The sequence below is a fragment of the Cetorhinus maximus genome, chromosome 4 (assembly GCF_964194155.1).
Source record: "Cetorhinus maximus chromosome 4, sCetMax3.hap1.1, whole genome shotgun sequence".
Lineage (NCBI taxonomy): Eukaryota > Metazoa > Chordata > Chondrichthyes > Lamniformes > Cetorhinidae > Cetorhinus > Cetorhinus maximus.
In genome coordinates this window covers 133992264-134019528 of record NC_135882.1, presented here as the reverse complement: position 1 = coordinate 134019528, position 27265 = coordinate 133992264, and the positions used below count along the sequence as shown (strand labels likewise).

Genomic DNA, 27265 nt, shown 5'->3' with positions numbered 1-27265 from the left:
TTCTCTCATTCATAGGTCTCTTCTCCCTCCTTGCAGAAGAGAATATCAGGTAGAGGATGTGTCCTCTGACCATTGCTTCATTGACATTCGCAGAGGAGACAGCCATGGGGATAAGCTAAGCCTCACCATTGGATATGGGATTCTGCCAGCTACCTGATGAGAGAATTAAATATCAATCAGCCACATGGCATACAACACTCAGTCATGTCAAACTGATGTCACTAGCCACTGCGATATGATCATAATGATAAGTTCAAGCAGTCTTGCCTTCACAATACTCATTCATGGCTTTTTTATTTCCCACAGACCCTTCGTGTGTCCAACAGGTTGCTCAGGATGATGACTCCTCAGAGAAGCTCACTCCCTCTGAGACTTATATAGTCATAAGATCATACGAAATAGGGGCAGGAGGAGGCCATTTGGCCCATCGAGTCTGGTCTGCCATTCAATATCAAGACTGATCCGATTGCGGCCTTAACTCCACTTTCTTGCCAAACCCCTAACCCTCGACTCCCCTGTAGATCAAAAATCTGTCCAACTCAGCCTTGAGTATATTCAATGACCCAGCCTTCATTGCTCTCTGGGGAATAGCTCCAACATTAACAACCCTGAGAGAAGAAATTCCTCCTCATCTCCGTCTTGAATGGGGAAAAACCATTATTTTTAAACTGTGTCCCCGGGTTCTAGAGTCCCCCACGAGGGGAAACATCCTCTCAGCATCTACCCTGTCAATCCCCTTCAGAATCTTATGTTTCAAAAAGCCTACCTCTCATTCTTCTAAACTCCAATGAGTATAAGCCCAACCTCTCCAACCTTTCCTCATGAGATAACCCCTTCATCCCAGGAAACAGCTTAGTAAATCTCCTTTGAACTGCTTCCAATGCAAGTATATATTTCCTTAAGGAGACTGTATACAGTACTCTTGGTGCAATCTTGCTAAGGCCCTGTACAGTTGTAGCAAGACTTCCCTACTTTTATATCCCATTCTCCTTGCAATAAAGGCCAACATTCTGTTTGCCTTCCTAATTATTTGCTGTGCCTGCATGCTAACTTATTGAGACTCATGTACAAGGACACATAGATCCCTCATTCTGCATTTAAATAATATTCTGTACTAGCACCATCACTATATACCATGTATTGCCAAGATACATGCACATTTGTGGGAGAATTAAGATATTTGGACTTTCACATGGTGACTTGCACTTCACAAATAAGCAAGAACAGATGACGGTGTCAAGGATAGCAGTGGAGAGTCCTCATTGGAAGATGCAGCATTCTCCAAGCTCTGTTCAGCTGGATGTAGATGCAGCGCCTCAGGAACCATTAACAAACAGGATACTTCTTGAGGAGCAGCAGAGAACATGCATGCATTACAGCCACATATTGCATGATTTCAGAGATTGGAGTCTGTCTCAAGCATGACCTGCATGCTGTCACAGGCATTTGCAATGACATCTTTGTTCATGGGAGTAGCCAACTGCATGGAGCATCAAATGTGGCAATCATAAAAGTGCATGCAGTCCTTTACTAATGCATGGCACACTATGTCCCTTAAATAGGATAAGTATCATCTTAGCTTTAGCCATTCATTGCTCCACTAACCTACAGCAAAAATGTTCTGTAGCACATTGCTAGGACAGAAGTTTGAGCAGGCAATGAGTGCAATGATGGTGAAAGTGGATATGGAAATGGCACTTGGCTCAAGATGTAGCCACTTCTCAGCCATTGCATCTTGCATCCCCAACCCTCTCAGACAATGCTCCACATGCTGCCTCATCTTCCTGTTGGCTGAGTCTGCCCCTGAACAGGCACAGTCTTTCATGGGATTTGAGTCTCCAAAACCCAGAGGACATCAGTCAAAAGTATCTCAGCGGCCAGAGCAGGGATCTGAACAGCGTGCTGCTACCACTGCTCAAGCTACAGGGATTAGATCACATCATGCTCACCCCTAGAGTTGAGGTGAGAGTAATTGCTATTAAGGCAGCATTTGATCGAATATGGCATCAAGGAGTCCTAGCAAAATTAAAGTCAATGGGAATCAGGGGAAAAACTCACCACTGAGTCATACTTAGCTCAATAGAAGATGGTTGAGGTTGTTGAAGGCCAATCATCTCAGCCCCAGGACATTGCTACAGGAGTTCCTCAGGGTATTGTTGCAGGCTCAACCATCTTCAGCTGCTTCAATAATCAATTACCTTTCCTCCATTATAAGGTAAGAAATGGGGATGCTTGCTGATGATTGCAGTGTTCAGTATCATTCGAAATTCCTCATATGGAAACAGTTCGTGCCCACATGCAGCAAGACCTGGGCAATATTCAGTCTTGGGCTGATAGGTCGCAAGCAACATCAGCACCACACAATGACCATCTCCAGCAGAAGAGAATGTGACCATCTCCCCTTGACATTTAATTTGCATTACCAGCATTGAATTCCCCCTCAACAATATCCTGATTGAGGGTGGGGGTGAGGGGGAGGGGCTATTATCGTTAACCAGAAACCTAACTATACCATTCATCGATATACTGTGGTTACAAGAGGTCAGAGACTGGGAATTCTCCAGTGAGTAATTCATCTCCTGGCTCCCCAAATCCTTTCCACCATCTACAAAGCACAACTCAGGAGTGATGAAACACTGACCACTTATCTGCATGAGTACAGCTCCAACAACACTCAAGAAGCTCAACACCATCCAGGACAAAGCAGCCCACTTAATCTGATCCCATTCACCACCTTAAACATTCACTCCTTTCACCACCAGTGCACAGTGGTAGCAGTGTGTACCATCTACAAGATTTACTGCAGCAACTCACCAAAGCTCCATCAACAGCATTTCCGAACCCGCGACCTCTATTACCTAAAAGAACAAGGGCAGCAGAGGCATGGGAGCACCACCACTTGCAAGTTCCCCTCCAGGTCTCACCACCTTAATTTGGAACTATATTTCCCTTCCTTCATCGTAGCTGGGTCAAAATCTTGGAACTTCCTCACTAACCACATTGTGGGTATACCTGTCCCACATGAAACTGTTGTAGTTCAAGAAGGTGGCTCACCACCAACTTCTCAAGGAAAATTAGGGGTGGACAATAAATGCTGATCTTGTCAGCAATGCTCACATCCCATGAACAAATAAATGTAAGAGTAAAGAATGCATTTGCATAAGGCTCCGCAAATGTTTGAGTTACACATTATCAGAACATTAAGTTTTTGTTTTATATTTGAATATTATTCTTTAGTACCACTTTCCTGTCTTGCACAATCTTGCCGTCTGGCAAGTAGACTTTTCAGTTGTGTTATGATAAATGGGAGATGTGAATTGACACTGAGCAACAGGGGACTGTGAAAGGGAGGCTTGGCTGTTTGCAGGACAACTTTGTGTTACAGAATCATTGAATGGTTACAGCGCAGAAGGTGGCAATTCAGTCTGCTGTGTGTATGCCAGATCTCTGAAAACTTAGCTAGTCCAATTGCCCAACTTTTCCCCATAGCTCTGCAAAATGTTTCCTCTAATGATCCAATATCCTTTTGAAAGTCACAATTGATTCTGCCTCCACCATACTCTCAGGCAGCGCACCCCAGATCTGAATCACTTGCTGCGTAAAGAAGTTTTTCCTCATATTTCCTTTGGTTCTTTTGCCATTCACCATAAATCAGTAACCTATGGTTCTCAACCTTCTGCCAATGGGAATAGTTTCTCCCTATCCTTCCAGATCTGTCCAGACATCTGAAGCACATCTTATCTAAGTGGGTTCAAAGGTAACCAGCATTGACGCCAGCATTAAACCTCCCAATTAATTCCCTGCAATGAAAGTGTAGAAGAGGTAAAATATGCATCTTTAACTTTTTGGTCAATTCCAATGTTATGGATTTACCATTCATTTGCCTTACAAGGAAGTGGGCAGAAAGGTGGGAGTGGTCCTGATGGGGTACCAAGAATATATCTTGAGTAATATACATACATTTTAACTCCTCCTGAACAGGATAATTCTTCCTGGGTAGCAATCCACAGGCCATACAGCCCAGGTTCATGTGCCACAAAGCCATTTAATCAGGGGCGGACAGCAAACACCGTAGAGCCTGATTCTGGACTCACCTGATGCTTAGACATGCTCAATGCCAACCAGAGAGTATTGACAAATTTTTCCCTCCCAAACACAGGCTGCACTGAATCTCAGTATACACCTTGTGCGCAGAGTGGAAAGGAAAGAGGGGGAAGAGGTTAGGGAGGGGAGGGGGAAGAGGTTGGGGAGGGGAGGGGAGGGGGAAGGGAGAATTGTAGCTCAGAATTTTTGGTCTTTAAGTTGAAACATAGAAAAATGTTACTGCACCACATTCAAAAACAAAACTCAATCTTGGAATCAATTAACAAACTATGCTCGAGCTCCAGTGAGTTGGTCTTTCAAAATCTTCAAAGTGGTCTCCGCTCTGGGTAGGGGTATTGAACCCCCGTCTCCCACATGACAGGTAGGGATACTCACAGCTGTACGAATGAAGAGTGGGGCTGCTCAGCCAATTAACAGAGAGTTGATCACATGGCACAAACCAATGTCTAACAAGACGGAAGGCTGCTAATGAAGGTCTCTGCTCCCTATTTTTTGTCTGAGACCTGCATAAACGTAGTCTCACCTCCCTGCAAATAGGTAAAAATACAAAAGGTCGGTGGCAAGCAGAAGGAGGGCTCCAAATAGCGAAACGGGACTGCGTATGATATTGAAAGTTGGCAAAGAAAATGCCTGCATCTCCCATACATTAGCTGTGAGATTAAGAGGTTATTTTTAATTTAAAATATGTTCTGTACAGTAGAAATCTATCCAAGCACTGACTCCACTGACATTTTATTGTCTCTCAGATTTCAGAGGGAACATTCTGGCTTCTCAGCCCATCTCTTGAAGAATAGTATTGTGGTGGAGTAAAACAGGTCTCTGCACTTCATTGTGCCATTTCCTCAGCGATGGCTTTGCTCATCTTGTCCTTTAAGTACGCAACCTTCTGCCACTCAGACTTCAATTCTAGCCAATCATAGTACGGAACCTGCAGAAAGAAAGATCCCAGGGAAGGGGGCAGGAACAGTAAATGAAGGTGGTTATTTTCGCAACAGTAAAGCTTTTCAAATAAAAAAAACTCTCTATAGATACATCGCTTATGCTGGAATCTAATTGAGGGATGAGTTACAGGCTGGAATCTAATTGAGTGTTCAAACAGTTGATACGTAGAATAGTGGATGCCTGGGATGAGTTAAAGGCCAAAATCTAATAGTGAGGTTTGGATTTTTTATGTACCCAATAATTGATACCCCATGATAAGTTACAGTCTGAAATCAAGGGATCTTTTAGATGATTCACATATAGAATAACTGATACCCGAAGTTTGTTGCGTACTGGAATCGAAAAGAAAGGATGAGAAAAGAAAAAAACACAGCCAAGGGAGGACAAATATCAAAAAAGCTGAAACAGAAACAGATTTCTGGAACACAGGTCTGTCAGAATCTGTGGAAACAACAGACAAGTTAACAACTCAACTGTAATTCATCATCAGGACTAAGAACATGAACAACATTTAAATAGGATCAGAACAAAGGGATAGGAGTGAAGAAATAAAGCATACATAAGAGCGAGAAGTGTGGGCAAAAGGATTTAAATAGTTAAGTGCTCAAGTGCTATTTCCACAAGATGAAGGGAACAAGTTTACGAAAGAAATTAAAAACATGAGAGGAAACACAGAAGTGTGAATAGCAGAGGCAGTGAGGGGTAAGTGAGATATGAAATTGATGCTGGCAAAACTAGATTCAGCAAAGAGAAGAAAAACAGGCCAACACTAAGGACCCAGACTCACCTGCCAGCATAGTGTTACAGTGTGGTGGGGGGGGGTTCTGCAATCCAAATCACCAACACCACCACACCATTCCACATTATTAAAAAAAAGAAGTTATAGTTAAAGTTTGAAGTTATTAAAGGCAGTTTTAAGGCCAGAAGATCTATAGAGTGTTGCGAAGAAATACAGCAACTGCTCCTCGAGTTTTGTTTTGATCCTTTTTAAATGCAGTTGACTTTTCTAGTGTTGATGAAGGGATGATCCCAAAATATTGATCTGCATGGCACTCTCCAAGCATACTGACCAACCCATTGTGTGTTTCTAGTACGATTCTGTACGTTGTCCTTGCAAAACCTGAGCTGTAATTAAGAGTCTAAGAGGACTTTAAAGCATAATTAATAATAAATTAATTGCCATAAATGCAGTTTTGGACCACTCTACATACGCTACATACGGCAGTGGACTGTCCCAACATACTTCTGGACTTAGAGAAAGATTGTTCCCTGCCACTTCACAAAAATATTTAGAGGCTTACATCCACAATCAAGAATCCAGCGGCCTGTAAATGCCGGCGAGCCATAGCGAAGCGTCCCAGTAGGTCCCGGCTCCGTGAGTTGTAGTTTGGAAATTCCCAAGCCATAAATGCCAACCTGTGAAGTTGAAAGAACATTCAAATTGAGAATCACATTGAAACTTAGAAGGGACGAAGGCCACAGTACAAAGGAAACTGCCAAAAGAACAGCAGAGAATGTGAAATTATGCATTCTCGTAACATATCCCTTCAACTATTGCACATTAATTTATATGTTTACCTCTTTATATGCTACTGAGGTATTTTACAACCCTCCTCATTGATGGCTTAAGCCTGCTACTTTTGTATCGGCAGTAAATTTCAATGTTGGGTTCCCATGTTCAAATCCAAAACATCTACCAATATCGAGAAAAAATAGTGGACTCAGCAAAGACCTGTTGAGGTGCACCACTTCCAACCAGAGCAGTGCCTTGTAACTCAAGCATTTTGTTTCCCATTTGTCAATCAACATTTTATTCACACTGCTTCATTTCCTTTTATACCATTTTCCTGAGCAAGGCTCCTTATCAGACATTTCCTCAAAATCCATATAAACTGCATCTATTGCATTCACTTTTTCTGATCAATGACTTCTTCAAAAAAAAAACCATTAAATTTGTCAAATATTACTAATCTTTAGAAAATTCTAGCTGTGCTGGCCTTGCTAACACAATGCATTTCTAAATGTTGACATGGAGAACATCATATATTAGCTCAATCCTGACCTCACCCAACAGCCCTACAAACACACTTCCCAGCAAAGAGTCAAACTGTGATCTGCATCTAACCCTTGGAGACTGTACCTGAATCAAGGGTTTGAGATCCTGATGTTACATGCAATAACCAAAACAGTCCACCCTAACAAATCAATGAGAGGCATGTTTAGTTAACATGTTCCAGGATAGCGTGTTTTTGCGACATCAGTATTCCAATGCTCAGAACTACAATGAGACAGATAGGATTCACATACCCAATTCAGTACATGATCTGAACAATCACATCCTGTGAGATTCTACATAGAGGAAAATCTTATAAAAAACGGTTTTAAAACAGGCATAAAACAAATTTTCCTGTGACAGGTCCATATACTCTTACTCCTGTTGGAAAATTGTGTGGCTTTATGTGGTTGCCAGGTGAGGAGAAGCTTATTGTAGTGATACCTCCCTCCTCCATCCCTCTGCCTGAATACTGAATGTCTTAACTTGCCTATGAAAAGGAAGGGTAGGAATTTAGGCCACTGGGTTAATTGTCAATCAAGCAAACTGCTTTGTCCCGGATGGTACCAAGTACAGAAAAGCCTTATTTTCTTGCACATTTTACAGGAATATTGTTAAGCCACAGATTACTGAAGGGCTGAGTCTCTGCAAACTACTATATTAATATCAGTTTTGTTGAGTTGCCGTGCTAACTAGGAACACACACAGTTCTTTTGTTTAGATTTAGGGAAGTCTTATTAAATTCCACTCAATTAGAGTGGATCATTTCCATTGTTGATGCTTACTATCCAATATACATTTGTTCCTTACCTCTTGGCTCCAAAGGGCAGGGGCTTTGTCCCCTCTGGCTGAGGTATGTGCGAAGCAGTGTACTCTTGCACGGCAAGATGCTTATTCTCAGAATCAATCACAACTTCTCCATCTGCACACAAAGAATGAAACATTAACCACCCACAAGCAGTAGTGTTCTAATTGCAGTGCTGTAGATCTGTGGGATACGGGACACAAACAATTGGATACAAGCACGTCACAACCCACGCCCAAAGTCAGGAGTTCCCTGTCTCAGCTAAGTCTGCTATGTCAGATAAGACAGGCTATTGAGAAGAAAGAAAACAAATATTAAATCAAACAAATACTTCTGATACTCAGCAAAGCAGACCAATGATTACCTGTGTTAGCTAGTTGTGTTAGTCAGGGTATTTGAGAGAAAAATATTTAAATAGCATCTTACAATCAAACATACGAATTAGGAGCAGGAGTAGGCCACTCGGCCCCTCAAGCCTGTTCCGCTATTCAATAAGATCATGACTGATCCGATTGTAACTTCAACTCCACATTCCTGCCTACCCTTATAACCTTTCACTCCCTTGTTAATCACAAATCTATCTAGCTCTGCCTTAAAAATATTCAAGGACTCTGCTTCCACTGTCTTTTGAGGAAGAGAGTTCCAAAGACTCACTACCCTCCAGGAGAAAAAAATTCTCATCTGTCTTAAATGAGCGACCCCTTATTTTTAAACAGTGACCCCCTCTCATGTTGAAATGGCTATAGTTCTATAAACAAACACAGCAGCCTTTCTACATCAGCAACATTCCACAAACAGCAATGAATGAGCAGCTATTTTAATGCTGATTGAGTGATATTGGGGGAACTCCGCACTTTTTGAATAGTGTCATAGGATTTCTAATGTCACAGAATCAACTTCAACACCACAGATGGTGATATTTCAGCCCATTAGCCTTAGAAAAAGCTCTCTACTCAATCCCATTCCCCATACACTTTTAATTCCCTCCTAGCCCCAACATACCAACATCCCAAAAAAAAAAGAACTTCTCTTTTAAATCCTGTAATGGATCGTGTTTTCACCATGTTTCGCATCAGGTATTCCAGACAACTAGCAACACAACTGTGTATGCTGCAAATCTGAATTTTTTTTAAAATGCTGGAATTGCTCAGCATGTCAGGCAGCATCCATGGAGAGAAAAGGAGTTAATGCTTAGGTCGATGACCTTTCATCAGAACTGACGAAAGGTAGAAATGTAGGAGTTTTTAAGTCAGTAGGAGTGGGGAGAGGGCAAGAAGAACAAAAGAGAAAGCTCTGTGATAGGGTAGAGGGCAGGAGAAATTAACGAACAAAAGGTTTCATGGTGCAAAAACCAAAGAGTGGTAATGGATATAGTAAAGGGACAAAGTCATGCCCAGATGAGGCGTGAATGTTTATATAGTAGCCGTCTGAAGGCAAAATGAAGGTATAAAGAAACAAGCCAGCAAAAAAACATAGGACAAGACGGAGGAAGAAGTTATGAACGTTGTTGAACCCAATACTGAGTCCAGAAGGCTGTAGAGTGCGGAGACAAAAGATGAGGTGCTGTTCCTCTAGCTTGCGTTAAGCTTGATTGAAACACTGCAGCAGGCCATCGACAGAAAGGTTAGAGTGGGACCAAAGTGAAGAATTAAAATGACGAGCGACTGAAAGCTCAGGGTCACGCTTGTGGACTGAACAGAGCTAGTTCGCAAAGCGGTCAACTGGTCTACGTTTGGTCTCCCCAATGCAGAGGAGATCACATTGTGAAAAGTGATTACAGCATACTTAATTGAAAGAAGTATAAGTAAATTGTTATTTCACTTGGAAGGAGTGTTTGAGGCCTTAGATGGTAAGAAAGGAAGAGGTGAAAGGGCAGGTATTGTATTCCCTGCGCTTGCACAGAAAGGTGCCGTAGGGAAGTGAAGGGGTATTAGGGGTGACTGAGGAATGGACCATAGTGTTGCTGAGGGAACAGGCCCTTCAGAATGCTGAAAGAAGAGGAGAAAAGAAGTTATACATTCTATATACTAGTAACCTTGTGCCAAACTTCTCCTGACCTCTCACTTCATCCTTTCAATGCTGATCTTTAGTTTAAGTCCCTCTTGTTACATCATGTCTCAGTCAAAGGAAGGCACCACACTTAATGCAAAACCACTTTGTTACTGCACTGGGGTGCCAGCCTAGATCGTATGTGCAAATTTTTGTGGGATTAGATTTAAACCGCTCTAGCAGAGAGCTGGCCAATACTCAGTGGCTCAAAAGTCCTCCTCCTGTGCTGTAAACCTCTGATAATGATGTGGTCAGAACCCAGTCAAAACTCTGATTTCTAAAAGTTGGATTGAACGCATAGGGGGCATTAATCACCTTTAGTTTCAGAATTATTCAATCATGAACAATCCCTCTGCAAAAAGTTACTTGGAGAGTTGCATTCTGCATATCAAGCAGCAATGACCAGTTAATCTATTTTTGGTAAACTAGATAAATTCTTCCTCAACTAGCAAGCAGGATCAACAATAGCTCTGTTTTATTGACTTTCCAAAAGAACAGCACCTCCAGCAACATAAATTCCCCTCAGTAGTGCACTCAAATTTTATCCTGCACATGAGTGGAGTTTGAAAAGGGAAAGTCAGCCAGACACTGTATCTCTGCACGCTATCCAGTGACTCCTGCTGAGCTTGTGCTTGTGGATGCTGTTTCTTGAGGGCAGGGTCAGGCTTGATTGCAGTGCCCAGCTAAATCAAACAGCTTGCCCACATTTAATGGTCCAGGCACATAAGTGAAGGACTGCCATTTAGGTCAGGTACAGGAGGTCAAGTGGCATCAATGGAAGCGTAGCCCAAAAAATGTTCCAGCAAAGAACTGGTGGGGGAGAAAGGTAACATTTTACAATTTTACTGACTTACCAATCAGCCAGCCATACAGAGTCTTGACACTGCAGCGACACTTGGCCTGGTCTCCAAAAGCAGTTTGCAATGCCTCATGCACACCACTACCCAACAAACTTGGCTTCTTCTTAGTTACTGAGGTCCAGGACTCCAGGCAGTGAGTTGGTAAATAGGGACCGCTATAGTCGGAGCACTCGAGTTGGGCTGTAGTGTTGATATGGACCAACTTCAGCTTGTAGTTTTTGCCTTTCTGTGACTGGGTCCTTTCTGATAACAGCAGAAACAAAGAAAGACATTAGCGGTGGCCGCTACACCAATCCCACCAGGAAACCATTCCTGTACTTTGAGATCTGATCCCAGGACGGAGCTGATACACATCCAGAACCAGTCACAAGGTGATACAGACAACAAATTACCTTTGGAGTGCAATCACTCATATTTGGTATGCAAACACGGCAACTGGTTTTCAACGAGCAACATGCCACAGATGACAATGGTTTCACGTTTTTGGTGCTGTTGGTTGAGGGAGGAATGTTGGCCCAGACACTGAGAAAACTCCCTGCTCTTTAAATGGAGGATATTTATGTTTTACCAGATGGGGCCTTGGTTTAACGACTCATCTGAGGGTATCTATGATAATGCTGCACTGTCTTAGTACTGCACTGGGTCTGAATTATGAACTCATGTTATTTTTAGCTTGGGTTGTCAAGGCAGCAGGAGAAAATACTTTTATTTGTTCTCAGAATGTGGACAAAACTGGCGAGGCTGCATTTAACCATTTACCTTAGGAAGGTGGTAAGTGATTGTATAAGCAAACGGCTTGCTAGCCCAATTTAATTGTGTAAAGCAAAAGCACTTATATTCATTTGTCACAGCCAATAAATTACTTTTGAAGTGTAGTCATTGCTGTTTTGTAGACAGAGGTTGCGTCTATGTGCACAAAACGCAGTGACCAGTTAATCAGTTTTGGTGATATTGATGGGGGACTGGAAGCACATACAATCCCAAATCAGGTAAAGGTGGCAAGTTCCCTTCCTTGATGGACATCAGTGAATCAGTGAGGCTTTTATGGTGATCTGGCAGTTTCATTGATGGGTGCCAGCCGACAAATTATAATACTTGGTCAATTTCACAATTTACTATAGTGGGATGTGAACTCATATATTCTGGTAGCTAACCATTATCATACAAAACCATAACAGTTTTAAACAAATTTAGTCAAAATAAAAGGCATACCTGCAATTCTTTGGAAGAAATGGAGATCAAGTACTTGACTGAGGTAAAAAGGGTCAACTCGCTGCAATATACAGAGAGACCAGACTAGATCAATCAGCAGGAACGGATCCATCTCCACCAGGGCACTGCTTAGTTTTTCATGAACCTGCAGAATAAAAATGGATATTTAAATAAAAAGGATACATTTGCTGACAAATACCCATTGGCCATCCCAACTGCATCTGATGTAAGGCTAGAGGGTCCAAAGTCTTGCATTTTGGATGAATTACTTTCTTTCCCTCCACCTCTTGCGCTACCCTCACCCAGGTGTCAGCTGCCCTCTGATACCGTATCCAAGTGGCTGTTCATCATGGGCGAGTCCAGACTGCAGATACCATGATGATATATGCAACTAAGAGCCAATTCCATCTCCAGGGTCAAGTGTGAGGTCAAGATTTACCTTGGACCAAAGAAAGATCAATTGGAGTATTTCCTAAATGGTGAGAAATTAGGAGCTGGAGAGATGAGATTTAGGAGTCCAAGCATGCAAAGCTGGTGAACAGGTATAAAAAGTAATCAAAAAGGCATAGGGATATTGACATTTGTCTCAAGAAGGCCGAATGCAAAGGGGTGGAAGTTATGCTGCATTGTACAGAGCCTTGGCTAAACGTTATCTGGAGTACAGCATTCAGTTCTGGGCACCACATCTCAGAAATGACAATTAGCTTTGAGAAGGTGCAGCACAGGTTTATCAGAATGACACCAGAACTTAGAGGTTTAAATTATGACAACATAAATTATAAATTTAAATTATGCCCTTTTAGGGCAGAGATGAGGAGAATTTTTTTCTCTCAGAGAATGACTTTGGAACTCCCTGGCTCCAAAGGCGCTGGAGGCGGGGTCATTGAATATTTTTAAAGCAGAGGCGAATAGATTCTCGTTAGGCAAGGGAATCAAAGGTTATCGGAGGTGGGAATGTGGAATTCAAAACGCAAATAGATCAGCCATGATCTTATTGAATGGCAGAGCAGGCTCGAGGGGCCGATAGCCTACTTCTGCTCCTATTTTGTATGTATGTTTGAGGTGAGATCTGATTGATATGTTTAAAATGATAAAAGAATTTAATAGGACCTAGAGAAAATAATTTCTCTAGTGAGGGAATTAAAAATAAGGAGACATAATCTTAAAATTTAATCTATTTGGAGCAAAATCAGGAAGCAGGTTTTCACACAAAAGGTATCAAAAATCCAGAATTCTCTAACTGAAAATGATGTGGAGCATTCAAGACAGATCGATACATTTTTATTAGATGAGGGTATCAAAGGATATGGAGCTAAGGCAAACAAATAGAACCAAGGTCTGGATCAGTTATAATCCAATTGAATGTGGAACAAGCTTGAAGGGTTGAATACCCAGCTCTTGATACCTTGGAGAACAATTGCAACAAGCCCAGCGGACATCATAGGGGCAACTTTAAACGAATCTGCCAGTGGTGTACAATACCAGTTTTACATCCCATCCTATTCTACTCTTTTTAATATATCAACCTTCTGACTCAGGTGAGAATGCTACCACAAAATCACTGCTGGTACAAATAGAGTATTTCCCATACTTCTCTACCAACTACCATCATTTTGGAACAGTCCTGGCAGATTGAAGGGTGGCAAATGTAACCTCACTATTTAAAAAAGGATGGAGGAAAAACAGGGAATTACAGACCGGTTAGCCTAACATCAGTAGTAGGGAAAATGCTAGAGTCTATTGTAAAGGATGTGATAACAGGACATTTAAAAAATATCAACGGGATTAGACAAAGTCAACATGCATTTATGAAAGGGAAAATCATGTTTGACAAACCTACTGGAGTTCTTTGAGGACGTAATTAGCAGAATGGATAAGGGAGAACCAGTGGGTGTGGTGTATTTGGATTTTCAGAAAGCTTTTGATAAAGTCCCACATAAGAGATGTGTGCAAAATTAAAGCAAATGGGATTGGGGGTAATACATTTGCATGGATTGAGAATTGGTTAGCAGACAGGAAACAGAGAGTAGGAATAAATGGGTCTTTTTCGGAATGGCAGGCAGTAACTAGTGGGATACTGCAGGGATCAGTGCTTGGACCCCAGCTTTCCACAATATATATCAATGATTTGGATGAGGGAACCAAATGTAATATTTCCAAGTTTGCTGACGACACAAAACTTGGTGGGAATGTGAGTGGTGTGGAGGATGTTAAGAGGTTTCAAGGCAATTTAGACAAGTTGAGTGAGTGGGCAAATACATGGCAGATACAGTATAACATGGATAAGTGCGAAGTTATCCACTTAGGTAGGAAAAATAGAATAGCAGAGTATTATTTAAATGGTGATAGAATGGGAAATGTTGATGTACAAAGGGACCTGGGTGTCCATGTACACCAATCACTGGAAGCAAGCATGAGGGGAACAAGCAGTAAAGAAGGCAAGTGGTATGTTGGCCTTCATTGCAAAATGGCTTGAGTACAGGAGCAAGGATGTCTTACTGCAGCTGTACAGGGTGAGACCACATTGTGCGCAGCTTTGGTCTCCTTACCTAAGAAAGGATATACTTGCCATACAGTGAGTGCAGCGAAGGCTCAGTAGGCTGATTCCTGGGATGGCAGGATTGTCGAATGAGGAAAGATTGGGATGACCTAGGCCTGTTTTCACAGGAGTTTAGAAGAATGAGAGCGGATCTCATTGAAACATATAAAATTTTGACAAGGCTGGATGGACTGGATGCAGGGATGATGTTTCCTCTGGCTGGGGAGGGTCTAGAACAAGGGGTCACAATCTCAGGATACGGGGTAGGCCATTTAAGACTGAGATGAGGAGAAACCTCTTCACTCAGAGGGTGGTGAACCTGTGGAATTCTCTACCACAGAAGGCTGTGGAGGCCAAGGCACTGAATATATTTAAGAAGGGAATAGATTTCTAGACTCTAAAGGCCTCAAGGGGTATGGGAAGATAGTGGGAGTATGACATTGAGATAAGAGGATTAGCCATGATCATACTGAATGGCAGAGCAGGCTCGATGGGCCAAATGGCCTACTCCTGCTCCTATTTTCTATGTTTCTATATTTCTATTCATACCTTAGCATAGAAGGCCTCTCCTATGGTTGGCTGATAATTGAGACGAGCGAAAGCCATAATAATGTTACAGAGCTGCATCTCAGTCATCTTGTCACAATGCTCAAGTGCATACTGTATGAGAAAATAAAAGATGTTAATATACCCTCATTTGCCTCCTTGAAAACAGTTAAACATGTAGAATCTCTACTATAGAGGTCTTGCGGCGTAGTGGTAGCATCTCTGCCTCTGGGCCAGAAGCTCTGCATTAAAGTCCCACTCATGCGCTAAATGGCTAAGGAAGGTGTCTTCATAACATAGCCAAGCAAGGTTGAGTATCAACTTGCAAATCCTTCCAACATGTGCCAATGGTAGGCAGTAACAGCACAAGAGATTCCTGGTGAGCCTGGCCTCCTCAAAAGACTAATTAATTAAACTTTCTCCTCCAATCATCTCATCTAACATTTCTCTCTTTTTATGAGCAGCAACTTGAGAATTCTCACTACTTCAAAATCTGTGGATAAGTACAGGTTATTGTTGCTTCCCTACTCCAGACTCTGTGCAGTGTAATACCCCAATAACTATCATAGACATGGACAGCTAAGGTAACACAGATAAGGGGGGTGGAATTTGGCCTTAAAGAGAAAGTTCCAATAGCTATGTTGCTCTTTGCTGCCTCACCTGTGCCAGAGCCTCAAACAGAGGCAGATTGAGCCACTTCAGGTAAGCAAATGACTTTGTGCATCGCATGATATCAATGGGACTCAGCTCTGGTATCCTTGGAAGAAGCTCAGCTGCTAACCGTTGGAAAACCTGCGTCTGTTGGAAATTCAGTTTCCCTGTAGGAACATCAGAAGGCAAATGAGAAATTTTCCATAGGTCCTGTTTCTTATTTAGTGAAGGAATTTTTGGGGGAAAAGCAGATAAAACATTTTTTTTATGTTTCAATATGATGATGTACTCCACACCTCAGCTTCAGGATTCTCTGTAAGGTCAATTCCCAATCTCACTGCATCACTATGGGAGCTGTCAATCAAGGACAAGGCACTTGGTCACATAAGGGTGGGTGAGCAAATGTGCAGAGTCAAACTATATAGCTCCCCAACACCATTAGCAGTGACACTGCAGCAGCTCACTCATGACTTCTACATCTTTACTGGGCTGCGAGTGGAGCCTTGGCAAGATAGTCATAAAAAATAGCAAGATAGATGCAGAGAAAATAGCCATATTTAAGAAAAGGTAATAGTGAAGGGGTAAGCAGGACTGTGGGCAGCCTGACCAAAGCTAAAGCTTTAAAAATACCTGCTCTGGTTGAAGTTAAGGGAGGTGATCTGACAAGGCATTTAAAATAGCTAAGAGAATAGACAGGATGGTTAGAGAGGGACTGTTCCTGCTCACAACCAAGTTCAGCTGGTTAAAAGAAAATCCAGTCAAAGCTGTGCACACCTTGTGAAAACAGAGGCAAAAGTATTCATCAAGAACCATACCCGCATCTTGTATCTCTGCAAATTACCTTTTTGGTCTCTGACCCTACTCTTTTCTTAGTTATTTTCTTGCTCTTTACGTATTTATGAAACATCTTTGGGTTTTCATTGATTTTATTTGCCAATGCTTTTTCATGCCCACACTTGGCTTCTCCAGTTTCCTTTTTAATTTCACCCTTGCACGTTCTATACTTCTTCAGGCTTTGGGATAACTTGAGTACTGAAAGGCACTATATAATGCAGGATCTTTATCCTTTCTCTATTGTTCCATATATAAATATACAAATCGTTAGATTAATTTTCAACCTGTAACTCACTCCCTGGGTGTTAATTATGCAGTATTTGAAACAAACTGCTGGAAATACACCAACAGATCCCTCAGCAAAGAAAGATAGTATAATCTGATTGTAGTTTTCTATGAAACACAGAACAACTGGTTTTCTTCCATATGCTAATGGAACTATTGCAGCTCTCCAGGGTTTTGATTTTATTTCAGAATTCCTGCATCTACAGTGGTTTATTTCTGTTAAACTCTGTTTGTAGGTGCCCTCACAAGAAATGCTTCTGTTACATTAGTCCTGGTGCATGAGGTGCACTGTCACAATGCTCTCACTGGTCAGAGACTTTAGACATTCACGAACCATAAGCAAATGCCATGTCAATCAGTACTCCAGTCTTCAATTCACCGTGCTTCTGCATGAAATGATATGAGAGAGCACGGAGCAAGGGAATGGAACGCCGATTCTGCATCGCCAAAGCCAGTGCCACCTTTTTTGTGTCGTCAGGAGTGAAAACCTCAGCCAGTTCCAAGCCCTGAAACATAAAGTTAACAAATGTACAGTCAAAAAGCAAACTTCGCACAGACACAGGAGAGAAAAGAACTTGTATTCATATAGCACATTTCACAATCTCAGGATATCACAAAGAGCTTTACAGAAAATGAAGTACTCTCTGAAATGTTGTCACTGTTGTAATGTAGTAAATATGGCAACAAATTTGCACACAGCAAAATCCCAGAAAAAGCAATGGGATAATAAGCAGATCATCTGTTTAGTAATGTTAGTTGACGGATAAATATTGGCCAGGCCACCAGGAGAATGCCCCTGCTCTTCTTCCTATGGTGCTATGGAATCTTTAACTTCCACCTGAAGGACAGATGAGGCCCACATCTAAAAGGCGGCACCTCCAAGCAGTGCAAAGCTTCCTCAGTATTGTAGTGAGGTGTTAATCCTCGATTATATGGTCATGACTCTGGAGTGGGGCTTGCTGCCACTGAGCCAAAGATGACAGCTGTGTCATGAACAGGCGGCTATGCACAGATGGTAGTGAATGTGTGGGCAGTCTGCTAATTCAAAAGTGAATTGGATAGGTATTTGGCAGAGAAACTGCTGGAGGGTATGAGAGGTAGAGTGGTGCATAATATTTTTCAAACTTTTTACGTGCTATTGCCTCTCATCCAGCTTTTTCAAATTCCATTCAATATAATGCATTTCCCTTTCTGACATCAGTTTTCACCCACCCTTGCCTGACAGAGAACTCCCATGCTGGGTTAGTCCATAAAAGAAAGACTTTTGTTTACATAGCTTTCACGACTAGTGGACAGTGCAAAGTGCTTTGCAGCCAATGAAATATTTCTGAAGTGTAGTCACTGTTGTAAATTGGAAACGCGGCAGCCATGCTGCACACAGCAAACTCCCACAAATAGTGAAGTGACAATGACCAGATAATGTTGTTATGACACTGATTCAGGGATAAACATTGGCCAGGACCCTGCTCTTCTATGAAATAGTGTCATGGGATCTTTTACATTCACCCAAGCAGGCAGATGAAGCCTTGGTTTAACGACTCATCTGAAAGATTCACCTCCAACAGTGCAGTATTCTCTCAGTCCTGCACTGGAGAATCAACCTTGATTTTTGTGCTCAAGCAATGGAGTGGAACTTGAACCAGAAACCTTGAGACTCAGAGGCGAGAGTGCTACTAACTGAGCCACGACTGGCACACACAGCCAAGATCGACTTAGATTAATGCCATGCATTGACACATACAAAGGTGCATACATAGATGCTAGCTGCCCTCCAGTACACCACCTAAATGTCCACTCTTCACTTCTGAGTGTAAACACATTTTAACACGCCATGCATAATACACCATGTGTTACTGAGTGCACCTCTCCACAGACCCCATGTTATAGAGTGTAACACACCAATATATAACACACAGTGTTTACGTTGCACTTACACCACAGAAATAGGTCATTTGGCCCAAATGGACTATGCTGGTGTTTATACTACACAAGAGTCTTCTCCCGCTCTGTTTACTTGATCTCACCATAGCAATGTATTTTTCTAGTCCTTTCTTCCTCATATATTTATCAAGCTTCCCTTTAAATGCTTGCAACGTTGCAATATACAACATACTGTCTGTTGCTGGGTGCAACAACTATCATACAATAGCATGCCTATATTTAATGCATATGGTCCACACTGTAACATAGCACACTATTACTGAGACATAACATTCATGCGATGATGATAAAAACATATTTTGCAGGTAATCTATACCTTATCCTCCAGTCTGTCCATCAATGCACCTGATAAGTGTCCAAGCTTCACCATCAACGTGGCCACAGTCTTGGCATCTGCGATCTCTGTCCACCGCAGCTCCACGTTTTTTATTACGTCACTAAGCAGCACTTTTTGTCCATCAGTCTGTGCATAGCTGGGGTAGTAGTCTGCCAGTGAAGCGAGGTTTTTCAAGCTCAGGCGCCTCAACCGCCAGTGAATCTCGTTTTCAACAGACCGTAGGACACGGTTATTGGCATCCAGTCTGATCACAATAAGGCTCCGCAGCAAGCTTACCAAATTCCCATTCCACACTGAAGAAATCTGAAAAGAGACAATTATAAAACCAGAGGTCACACAACCAGCTGAGTGTGAAGGCAAGAATCAACAAGAGCTTCTCCTTGGGAATTTGCTGTATTAATTCATTTCCCCACTGGGTGGCAGTGCAAATGTACTGTTGAAATGCTTGATGATTGCAGTACTTAATTTCAGCCCAGAGAGAACTGCATAGTCTCACTGACCACAGCAGGCAGTTGCTTCTCTTTCACCTCTAGTGTCCTTATGAACACTTTGTGACATTGCTATACAGTTTTTTTTAAAACATAGCGCTTAACAAGGGAATATAATGACACAACGAGGTTATTAGTACGGTGAAGAGTAAGCTGCCAGCTGCATGCTTTGGGAGTTGGGGCAATTTGGTGGTGTCACTCAGATTGAGGAGTCAGGGAAATTTCCAGGGTCCTAACCCCGAAGAGGGGCCACATAGGGCAGGGGTACTGCCTTACATAAGTTTCTCACAGCAACGACAAGCAGAAAGAATCCATGACAGTTAGTGAGCAATTTTCTAATTAACTCCTTCCCATCTTGTGGCAGAGAATGCAGGAACTGAAGGGAATGCGCATATGTATACGAGAAGTGGAGTTCACGAGGGAAACAGCGTGAGAGGGTTGTGAGACAGAGCATAAGAGAACCATAGAACCATAGAACACTACAGCACAGAAAATAGGCCATTCGGCCCTTCCAGTCTGTGCCGAAATATTATTCCACTAGTCCCATTGACCTGCACCTAGTCCATAACCCTCCAGACCCCTCCCATCCATGTATCTATCTAATTTATTCTTAAAACTTAAGAGTGAGCCCGCATTTACCACGTCAGATGGTAGCTCGTTCCACACTCTCACCACTCTCTGAGTGAAGAAGTTCCCCCTAATCCTTTCCCCTTTCACCCTAAAGCCATGTCCTCTCGTGTTTATTTCTCCTAATCTAAGTGGAAAGAGCCTACTCGCATTTACAGCACAGAAAGTGTGCACAAAAAGATGAGTCTGTGTCAAAGTAAGTAAGCAAGCAAGTGGGTGTGTAAGTGTATGTGAAAGCATGTGAGTGAATGCGTGAGACAGAGTGAGCAAGTATGTGTGTGAGGGAGAAGCAGTGAGAATGTGGGAGTGAGAGGAAGTGTCTCTGCGTGTGTGTGTATGCAAGAGGGTGACTTCCCCACACTTTTTAAAAATTCATTCTTGGAATTGAGGGGAATAGATAGAGTGGACAGGATAAAATTGTTTCCCTTGATGGAGAGTTCTAGAACCAGGGGACATAGATTCAAGATAAGTGGCAGAAGGTGTAGCGGGGTCATGAGGAAGAACTTTTTTACGCAGAGGGTAGTGGGTGTCTGGAATTCGCTCCCCAAGTTGGTGGTAGAGGCAGAAACTCTAAACTCTTTTAAAAAGTACCTGGATCTGCACCTAAAGTGCTGTAAGCTGCAGGGCTATGGGCCGGGTGCAGGAAGGTGGGGTTAGAAAGGGCAACTGGGTGTCCTCGGGCTGGCATGGACAAGATGGGCTGAATGGCCTCCTTCTGTGCTGTAATTTTTCTATGGTTCTATGGTGCCCCACTACAACAGAATAGTTTGCTAGGCCATTTCAGAGGACAATTAAGAGTCAACCACTTTGGTGTGGGACTGGATTCACAGAAAGGACGAATTGGGTATGAACATGAGATTTCTATCTGAAATGGACACAGTAAAGCAGTTGGATTTTTACAACAACCTGGCAGCTTCAAGGCCACTTTTCCCACTACCAGACCTGAAAACGCAACATTGTACTGTTATTAAAGACTCTGAGCACTTGAATGAGGGTGAATTTCACACAAAGGAAAGCCACTAACCTGGTTGTTGATAGAATTCAACAACTGCTGGAAGCGTCTGTCTCCCAGGACATCCTGAGTCTCCAGCTTCTGCTCCACCACTTGGCGACATATGCGGATGAGCAGTGCAGCCGCTTGGTTCCCAGTGATTTTGTGATCTGAGGAAATCTGCAGGAGTTCCCCTGTGCTCAAGGCTGATTCAATTAGTTCGTCAACCTTTATGCGTTCTGGCTGACAGGCATATGAATGCTCGGCAGTGGGTATCAAGTCAGGTGTGTGACGGCGAACGGATGTGTGGACACCAGCCAGCGGCGCTGGTGATTGATACGGTTCTGCTGTACTCCATCTGCAGGTAGTTAGCACAGTGGCAGGGGCTGGCATGGTATGGAATGAAGGACCCAGGTGCCTTATGCATCTGTGTATCAGCCGAGCCGCCATCTTTGTTGCCATGGAGTGACAGAAACCCCTTTATCTTTACATCTCACAACACCTAAAGCAAAAACAGAAATTGTGACCTCGATGTTAAATGAGTACTTGAGTTTACAGTAATGACTCTCAACTATGTTAAAATGTCTTATAGTGCTTAACATAGGAATTGGATTTTGCCATTCCACTCAAGTATGTTCCACCATTCAATCACATATTGTCTGATCTGTACCTCAACTTCATTTAACCACCTTTGCTCCATATCCCTTTAAGCCTGATATCATTTTGGTGAATCTGCACTGCACCAGTTCTAAGATCAATGCATCTTTCCTGAGGTGATTCCAAAATTGTTGCAATCCTCCAAATGGGCTCTAATCAAAGTTTCATGCAAAAATCTGACATCAGTAGTCTGCAAGATCCTATACAGAGCGGAAAAAATGACCAGTTTATTTGTTTCATTTATTTCCCAAGGCAATAATGTTGGCCATGACATCAGAAAAGCCCATGCATTCAACTTTGAGTAATGTGATGGGACCTGAAAAGTCCACTTCAGAGGTAGACAAGGCCTTGGTTTAAAGACTCATACAAAACACAATATCTCCAACAATGCAGCACTCCCAAGGTACTGGAGTATCAAGCTAGATTATGTGCTCAAATACTAAAGTGAGGGTTTAAATATCCCAAGACATTGCTGCACAAGTTCCTCAGAGTGTCCCAGGCCTAACTATCTTCAGTTGCTTCATCAATAACACTCCCTCCATCATAAGCTCAGAAGCGGGGATGTTCGGTGCATAATTGCACAATGTTCAGTACCATTCACAACTCTTCAGGTGCTGAAGCAGTCGGTGCCCACATGCAAAAAAGCCTAAGCGACATTCAGTCTTGTGCTGTTAGGTGACAAGTAACATTCATGCCACACAAATGCCAGGCAATGACCACCTCCAATGAGAAAGAATCTAACCATCTCCCCTCGAAATTTAATGGTATTACTTTCGCCTAAACCCCCACTATCAACATCCTGGGAGTTACCATTGACCAGAAACTGAACTGGACCAGCCATTTAAATACAGTGGCTACAAAAGGAGGTCAGAGGCTGGAAATTATGAAGCAAGTTACTTACATCTTGACTCCCCAAAGTTTGTCCACTATCTGCAAGGCAAAGTCAGGAGTGTGATGGAATACTCTCCATTTGTCTGAATGAATGCAGCTCCAACAATACGCATAAGCTTGACACCATCCAAGACAAAACAGCCCAGTTAATTGGCACCCCATCCACCACCTTAAAGATTCACTCCCTTCACCACTGACACACAGTGGCAGCAGTGTGTACCATCTACAAGATGCACTGCAGCATCTCATCAAGACTCCTTCGACAGCACCTTCCAAACCCGGAACCTCTCCCACCTACAAGGACAAGGACAGCAGATGCATGGGAACACCATCACCTGCAAGTTCCTCTCTAAGCCACACATCATCCTGCCTTGGAACTATATTGCCATTCCTTCACTGTCGCTGGGCCAAAATCCTGGAACTCCCTTCCTAATAGCATTGTGGGTTTACCTATACCACATGGACTGCGTTGGTTCAAGGTGGTGGCTCAACACCACCCTCTCGAAGGCAATTAGGGATGGGCAATGAAACTGGTCTAGCCAGCCACACACACATCCAAAGAATGAATAAAACAATACAATAGTAAATGTAAATCTTAAAGACCACTTCAACCCAAACTCAGGCTGAAGCATAAGAGCATACAGTTTTACAGAGCTGATGTTAACTTTTTTCATTCTCAGGATGTAAACTTCACTGGCAATTTATTGCCCATCTCATAATTTCAACTAAGTGGCTTCATAGGCTACTTTTTAAAGCAGTTAAGAATCATCCATATTGGTGTGGGGCTGCAGTAGTATACATGCCAGAACAAGCAAGGATGACAGATTACCATCGCTAAAGGACAATAGTGACTCAGTTGGGTTTTTATAGCAATCTAACAGCTCCATGGTCACTTTTACTGATACCAATTTTTAATCTCCAGTTATTTTTTTAAAAACCTGAATTCCAATTCTCAAACCACAATGTTAAAATTTGAAATTGAATTCTATGGATTTTTTAATCCAGGCCTCTGGATTACTAGTTCAACAGCATAACCGCCATTATTCAACACAAGAACATGCGTGAACTTCAACAGAGAGGTAATAACTCAGCAATCAGTAAAGAAACCACCGCATGCTGTTCTGGCAGGTGGTTGATCGAAGATGACTGGTTTCATCATTCCATATCCATTTTCCCCCACCTTAGCCTGCTGATGCTGGCATTCTTCCCCATCCCTCTTCCCTAGAAGCTGTTGATACCTCCAACCCCCTCCCCAAGAGGTATCCCAATCCCTTTTCCCTGATACTCTTGGTATCCTAATTCCTTTACCCTGGAAGGAAAAACATATTAAAACAGAAAACACTAGAAATACTCAGTAGGTTTGGCAGCATCTGTGGAGAAAGAGGGCTAAAGTTTCAAATCAATGAAAGTTCTGATAAAAGATCATCAACCAGAAACGTTAACTCTTGTTTCTCTCTCCATATATGCTGTCAAACCTGAGTATTTTGTGCATTTTCCGTTCTTATTCCAGATTTACAACATCTGTACTATTTTGCTCTTGTCTGAAAATTATACGTTGGCCTTTATCACATGGGATTGGAGTACAAGAGGAAGGAATTGTACAGGGGTTTGGTGAGACAATAACTGGCGTACTGTGTATAGTCTCCTTGCCTAAAGGAGGATATACTTGTCCTACAGGAGTGCAACAATGGTTCACTAGATTGATTCTTGAGATGACAGAGCTGGCCATAGGGAAAAATCGAGTTCAATAGGCCTATATTCTGTGGAGATTAGAAGAATGAGATATGTGTAATTGAAACATATAAAAATTCTTAAGAGGGCACGAAAGGGTAGATGCTTAGAAGCTGTTTTTATAGCTGGCGATTCCAGAACTAGGCAGTACTGTCTCAGGTTAAGGGGTTGGCCATTTAATACTGAGATGAGGAGAAATTTCTTCAGAGAGTTGTGACCTTTGGAATTCTCAACCCCGATGGGCTGTCGTTACTCAGTCAATGAATATACTCAAAGGTGAGATTGATAAGATTTTTGGGTAGTACGGGAATCAAGGAATCTGTACATAAGGTGTGAAAGTTGAATTGATGTAGAAGTTCAGCCATGATCTTACTCAATGGCACTGCAGGCTCAAGTGACCATGACACCTACTCCTCGGTTCTATGGGCAAAGTATTAGGAGGGGGAACACGAATTAAATGGTACAATTCTAAAGTGGGTACAGGAACAGAGAGACATGGGGGTGTATGTAATAAATCTTTGAAGATGGCAGAAGTTGAGAAGGCTGTTCAAAAAGCTTATGGGATCTCTGGCTTTATAAATAGAGAAATAGAGAGACTGCTGGAATTTAGCGTTTTCAAGACTAGAATTGATAGATTTCTGATAGCCAAGAGTATTAAGATAAATGGGGCAAAGGTAGATAAATGGAACTGAGGTGATCAGCTATGATTTAATGTAAAGTTGGCTTGAGGGGCTGAATGGCGTACTCCTTTTCCTTGATGCTCCTAAATAGGATTGTTAAGCGCTGGTTGAGAACATCTTAAAAGTCAGGGTGGGATATATCTTTTTTCAATTGTATAGAACCTTGGTTAGATCACAGCTGGAGTAGTGCATGCAGTTTTGGTCCCCTTATCTTAGGAGGGATATTATTGCCATAGAGGGAGTACAACAAAGGTTCACCAGACTTGTTCCTGGGATGGTGGGACTGTCCTTTGAGGAGAATTTGGGGAAACTGGGCCTGTATTCTCTAGAGTTTTGAAAAATGAGAGGTGATCTCATTGAAATCTACAAGAGGCTTAAAGGGAGTTACAGGGTAGATGCAGATGTTTCCCCTGGTTGTAGAGTCTAGAACCAGGGTACACAATTTCAAGATGAGGGGGAAGAATATTTTTTGACTCAGAGGGTTGCGAATCTTTGAAATTCTCTACGCCAGAGGGCTGTGGAAGTTCAGTCATCGAGTATGTTTAAAGCAGGGATTGACAAATTTTTAAATACCAATGACGTAAAAGGATCTGGAGATAATGCAAGGAAAAAGGCATTCAGACATGATCGTATCGAATGGCGAAGCAGGCTCAATGCGCTGAATGGTCTACTCCTATGATTCCTATCTGTGGTAGTTTTTAGGCCACTCGGGAGTCAACCTCAATACAGCAGATTAATAGGGCAATTCAGTGACTCCATGATAATCTGTAGTCGTGTAAGAAGTGACCGTTTTTCAACTTTGTTTTATTTTTAGCCTTGCAAAGGACAAGTATTGTTTATTGCTCTGAATTTTCAGGGATCAGTGATGTTTGCAATTATTGTAAATATACTATTTGTATTGAGTACTTTTTATTTTTCATTTAATAATAAATTTGCATTTATAGCCTGAGCCCTGGACTGATAAAAGTAATTGTCTACCGAGAGTAGTGAGGAGTGGTTGGATGAGCGAGGACTGGGGTGGCGGGGAATGGGTGAGGAGGTGAGTGGGTGCGTGCAGTTGAATGATAGTCATTTACAGCATGGACCATTCAGCCCATTGTGTCCACACCAGCCAACAATAATCCCACTTTCCAGCTCCAGGCCCATAGCCTTGTACGCTACACACTTCAAGTGCATATGGAAGAATATTTTAAATGTTATGAGGGTTTCTACCTCTCCCACCCTTTCAGGCAGTGACTTCCAAATCCCCACTATCCCTCGGGGGGGGGGGGGGGGGGGGGGAGGAGAGAGATTCCCCTCAAATCCACTCTAAACCTCATGCCCCTTATCCTATGTCCTATGGTTATGGATTCCTCAACGATGGGGAACATTGCCTTCCCATCCACTCTATCTAAACCCCTTATAATTTTGTACACTTCAATTAAATCACCCCTCAGCCTCCGCTGGGGGTTGGGGCAGTTTTTGGGGTAAGGAAACTGGGTGTGAATGTAGAGGGTGGGGGTAAGAGGTTGTGGGGAGCTGGATTGATTTGACCTGTTTCCGGCTATGTCGCCGGGCCCAGGAGAGGGGGATAGGCTCACCCTTTGAGCCGTGCCGGATGCCAGTTTAGCTGAACTGCTACATGCCCAGACCCAACAAACTCCTCATCGTCTCTGCCTCCTCCTCTCGCCATTTAAATCCTAAAGGTTGAAAGCGCGCGACTCAACTCACCCAGTGCAGGAATGGCCGCCGACATACGTGATCACGTGTAGAGGTCGTCGCCTGGGTAACCGTGTCAGATCAACCAATCGACTCATCCGAATTACGTGACGTGACATCATGGTCACGTGTGCAGCAAGCGCAGCCCTACGAAGCCGATTACGAGGCCATGATCATGTGACGAGGGCTACAGCAGTGTTACTGGGGCGGTAACCTACCTGTGTTCCTCTCACTAGGCACGTAGGGTTCAAGGGTAGTGACGCTGAACATTTCGGATATTTCAAGTTATATTGATGCAAACAGAATAGCTTGAATCCAAATAAACCTCCCTTTACAATATTTTT

General features: G+C 42.6%; 1 protein-coding gene across 3 annotated transcripts; it reads right to left on the bottom strand.

Moving 5' to 3' along the window:
- Positions 1–4711: 4711 nt before the first annotated feature.
- On the bottom strand, positions 4712–27017 carry tbrg4 (transforming growth factor beta regulator 4). 3 transcript variants are annotated; one of them, XM_078540869.1, is made up of 12 exons: positions 26934–26971; positions 22823–22851; positions 21298–21766; positions 19138–19461; positions 17215–17386; positions 15771–15928; positions 15114–15224; positions 12026–12170; positions 10808–11056; positions 7910–8021; positions 6348–6462; positions 4712–5032 (listed from the first exon to the last, which is right to left on the bottom strand). In XM_078540869.1, exons 3-12 carry the CDS (start codon positions 21724–21726, stop codon positions 4931–4933), a joined length of 1917 nt encoding a protein of 638 aa, XP_078396995.1. In that variant the 5' UTR covers positions 21727–21766; positions 22823–22851; positions 26934–26971; the 3' UTR covers positions 4712–4930. The 3 variants fall into 3 exon arrangements, with proteins under 3 accessions (XP_078396995.1, XP_078396997.1, XP_078396996.1); XM_078540871.1 differs by lacking the exon at positions 22823–22851 and having other exon boundaries at positions 26934–27017; XM_078540870.1 differs by lacking the exons at positions 22823–22851; positions 26934–26971 and adding an exon at positions 26757–26831.
- Positions 27018–27265: the final 248 nt, after the last annotated feature.

Excerpts from the sequence above, each read along its gene's own strand:
- tbrg4 (XM_078540871.1), bottom strand. The coding sequence starts at position 21,726 with ATGGCAACAAAGATGGCGGCTCGGCTGATACACAGATGCATAAGGCAC. Across the intron at positions 19,462-21,297 it reads TGAATTCTATCAACAACCAG|ATTTCTTCAGTGTGGAATGG; the intron begins GTTAGTGGCTTT and ends GTCTCTTTTCAG. Across the intron at positions 15,929-17,214 it reads TGACATGGCATTTGCTTATG|GGAAACTGAATTTCCAACAG; the intron begins GTTCGTGAATGT and ends ATGTTCCTACAG.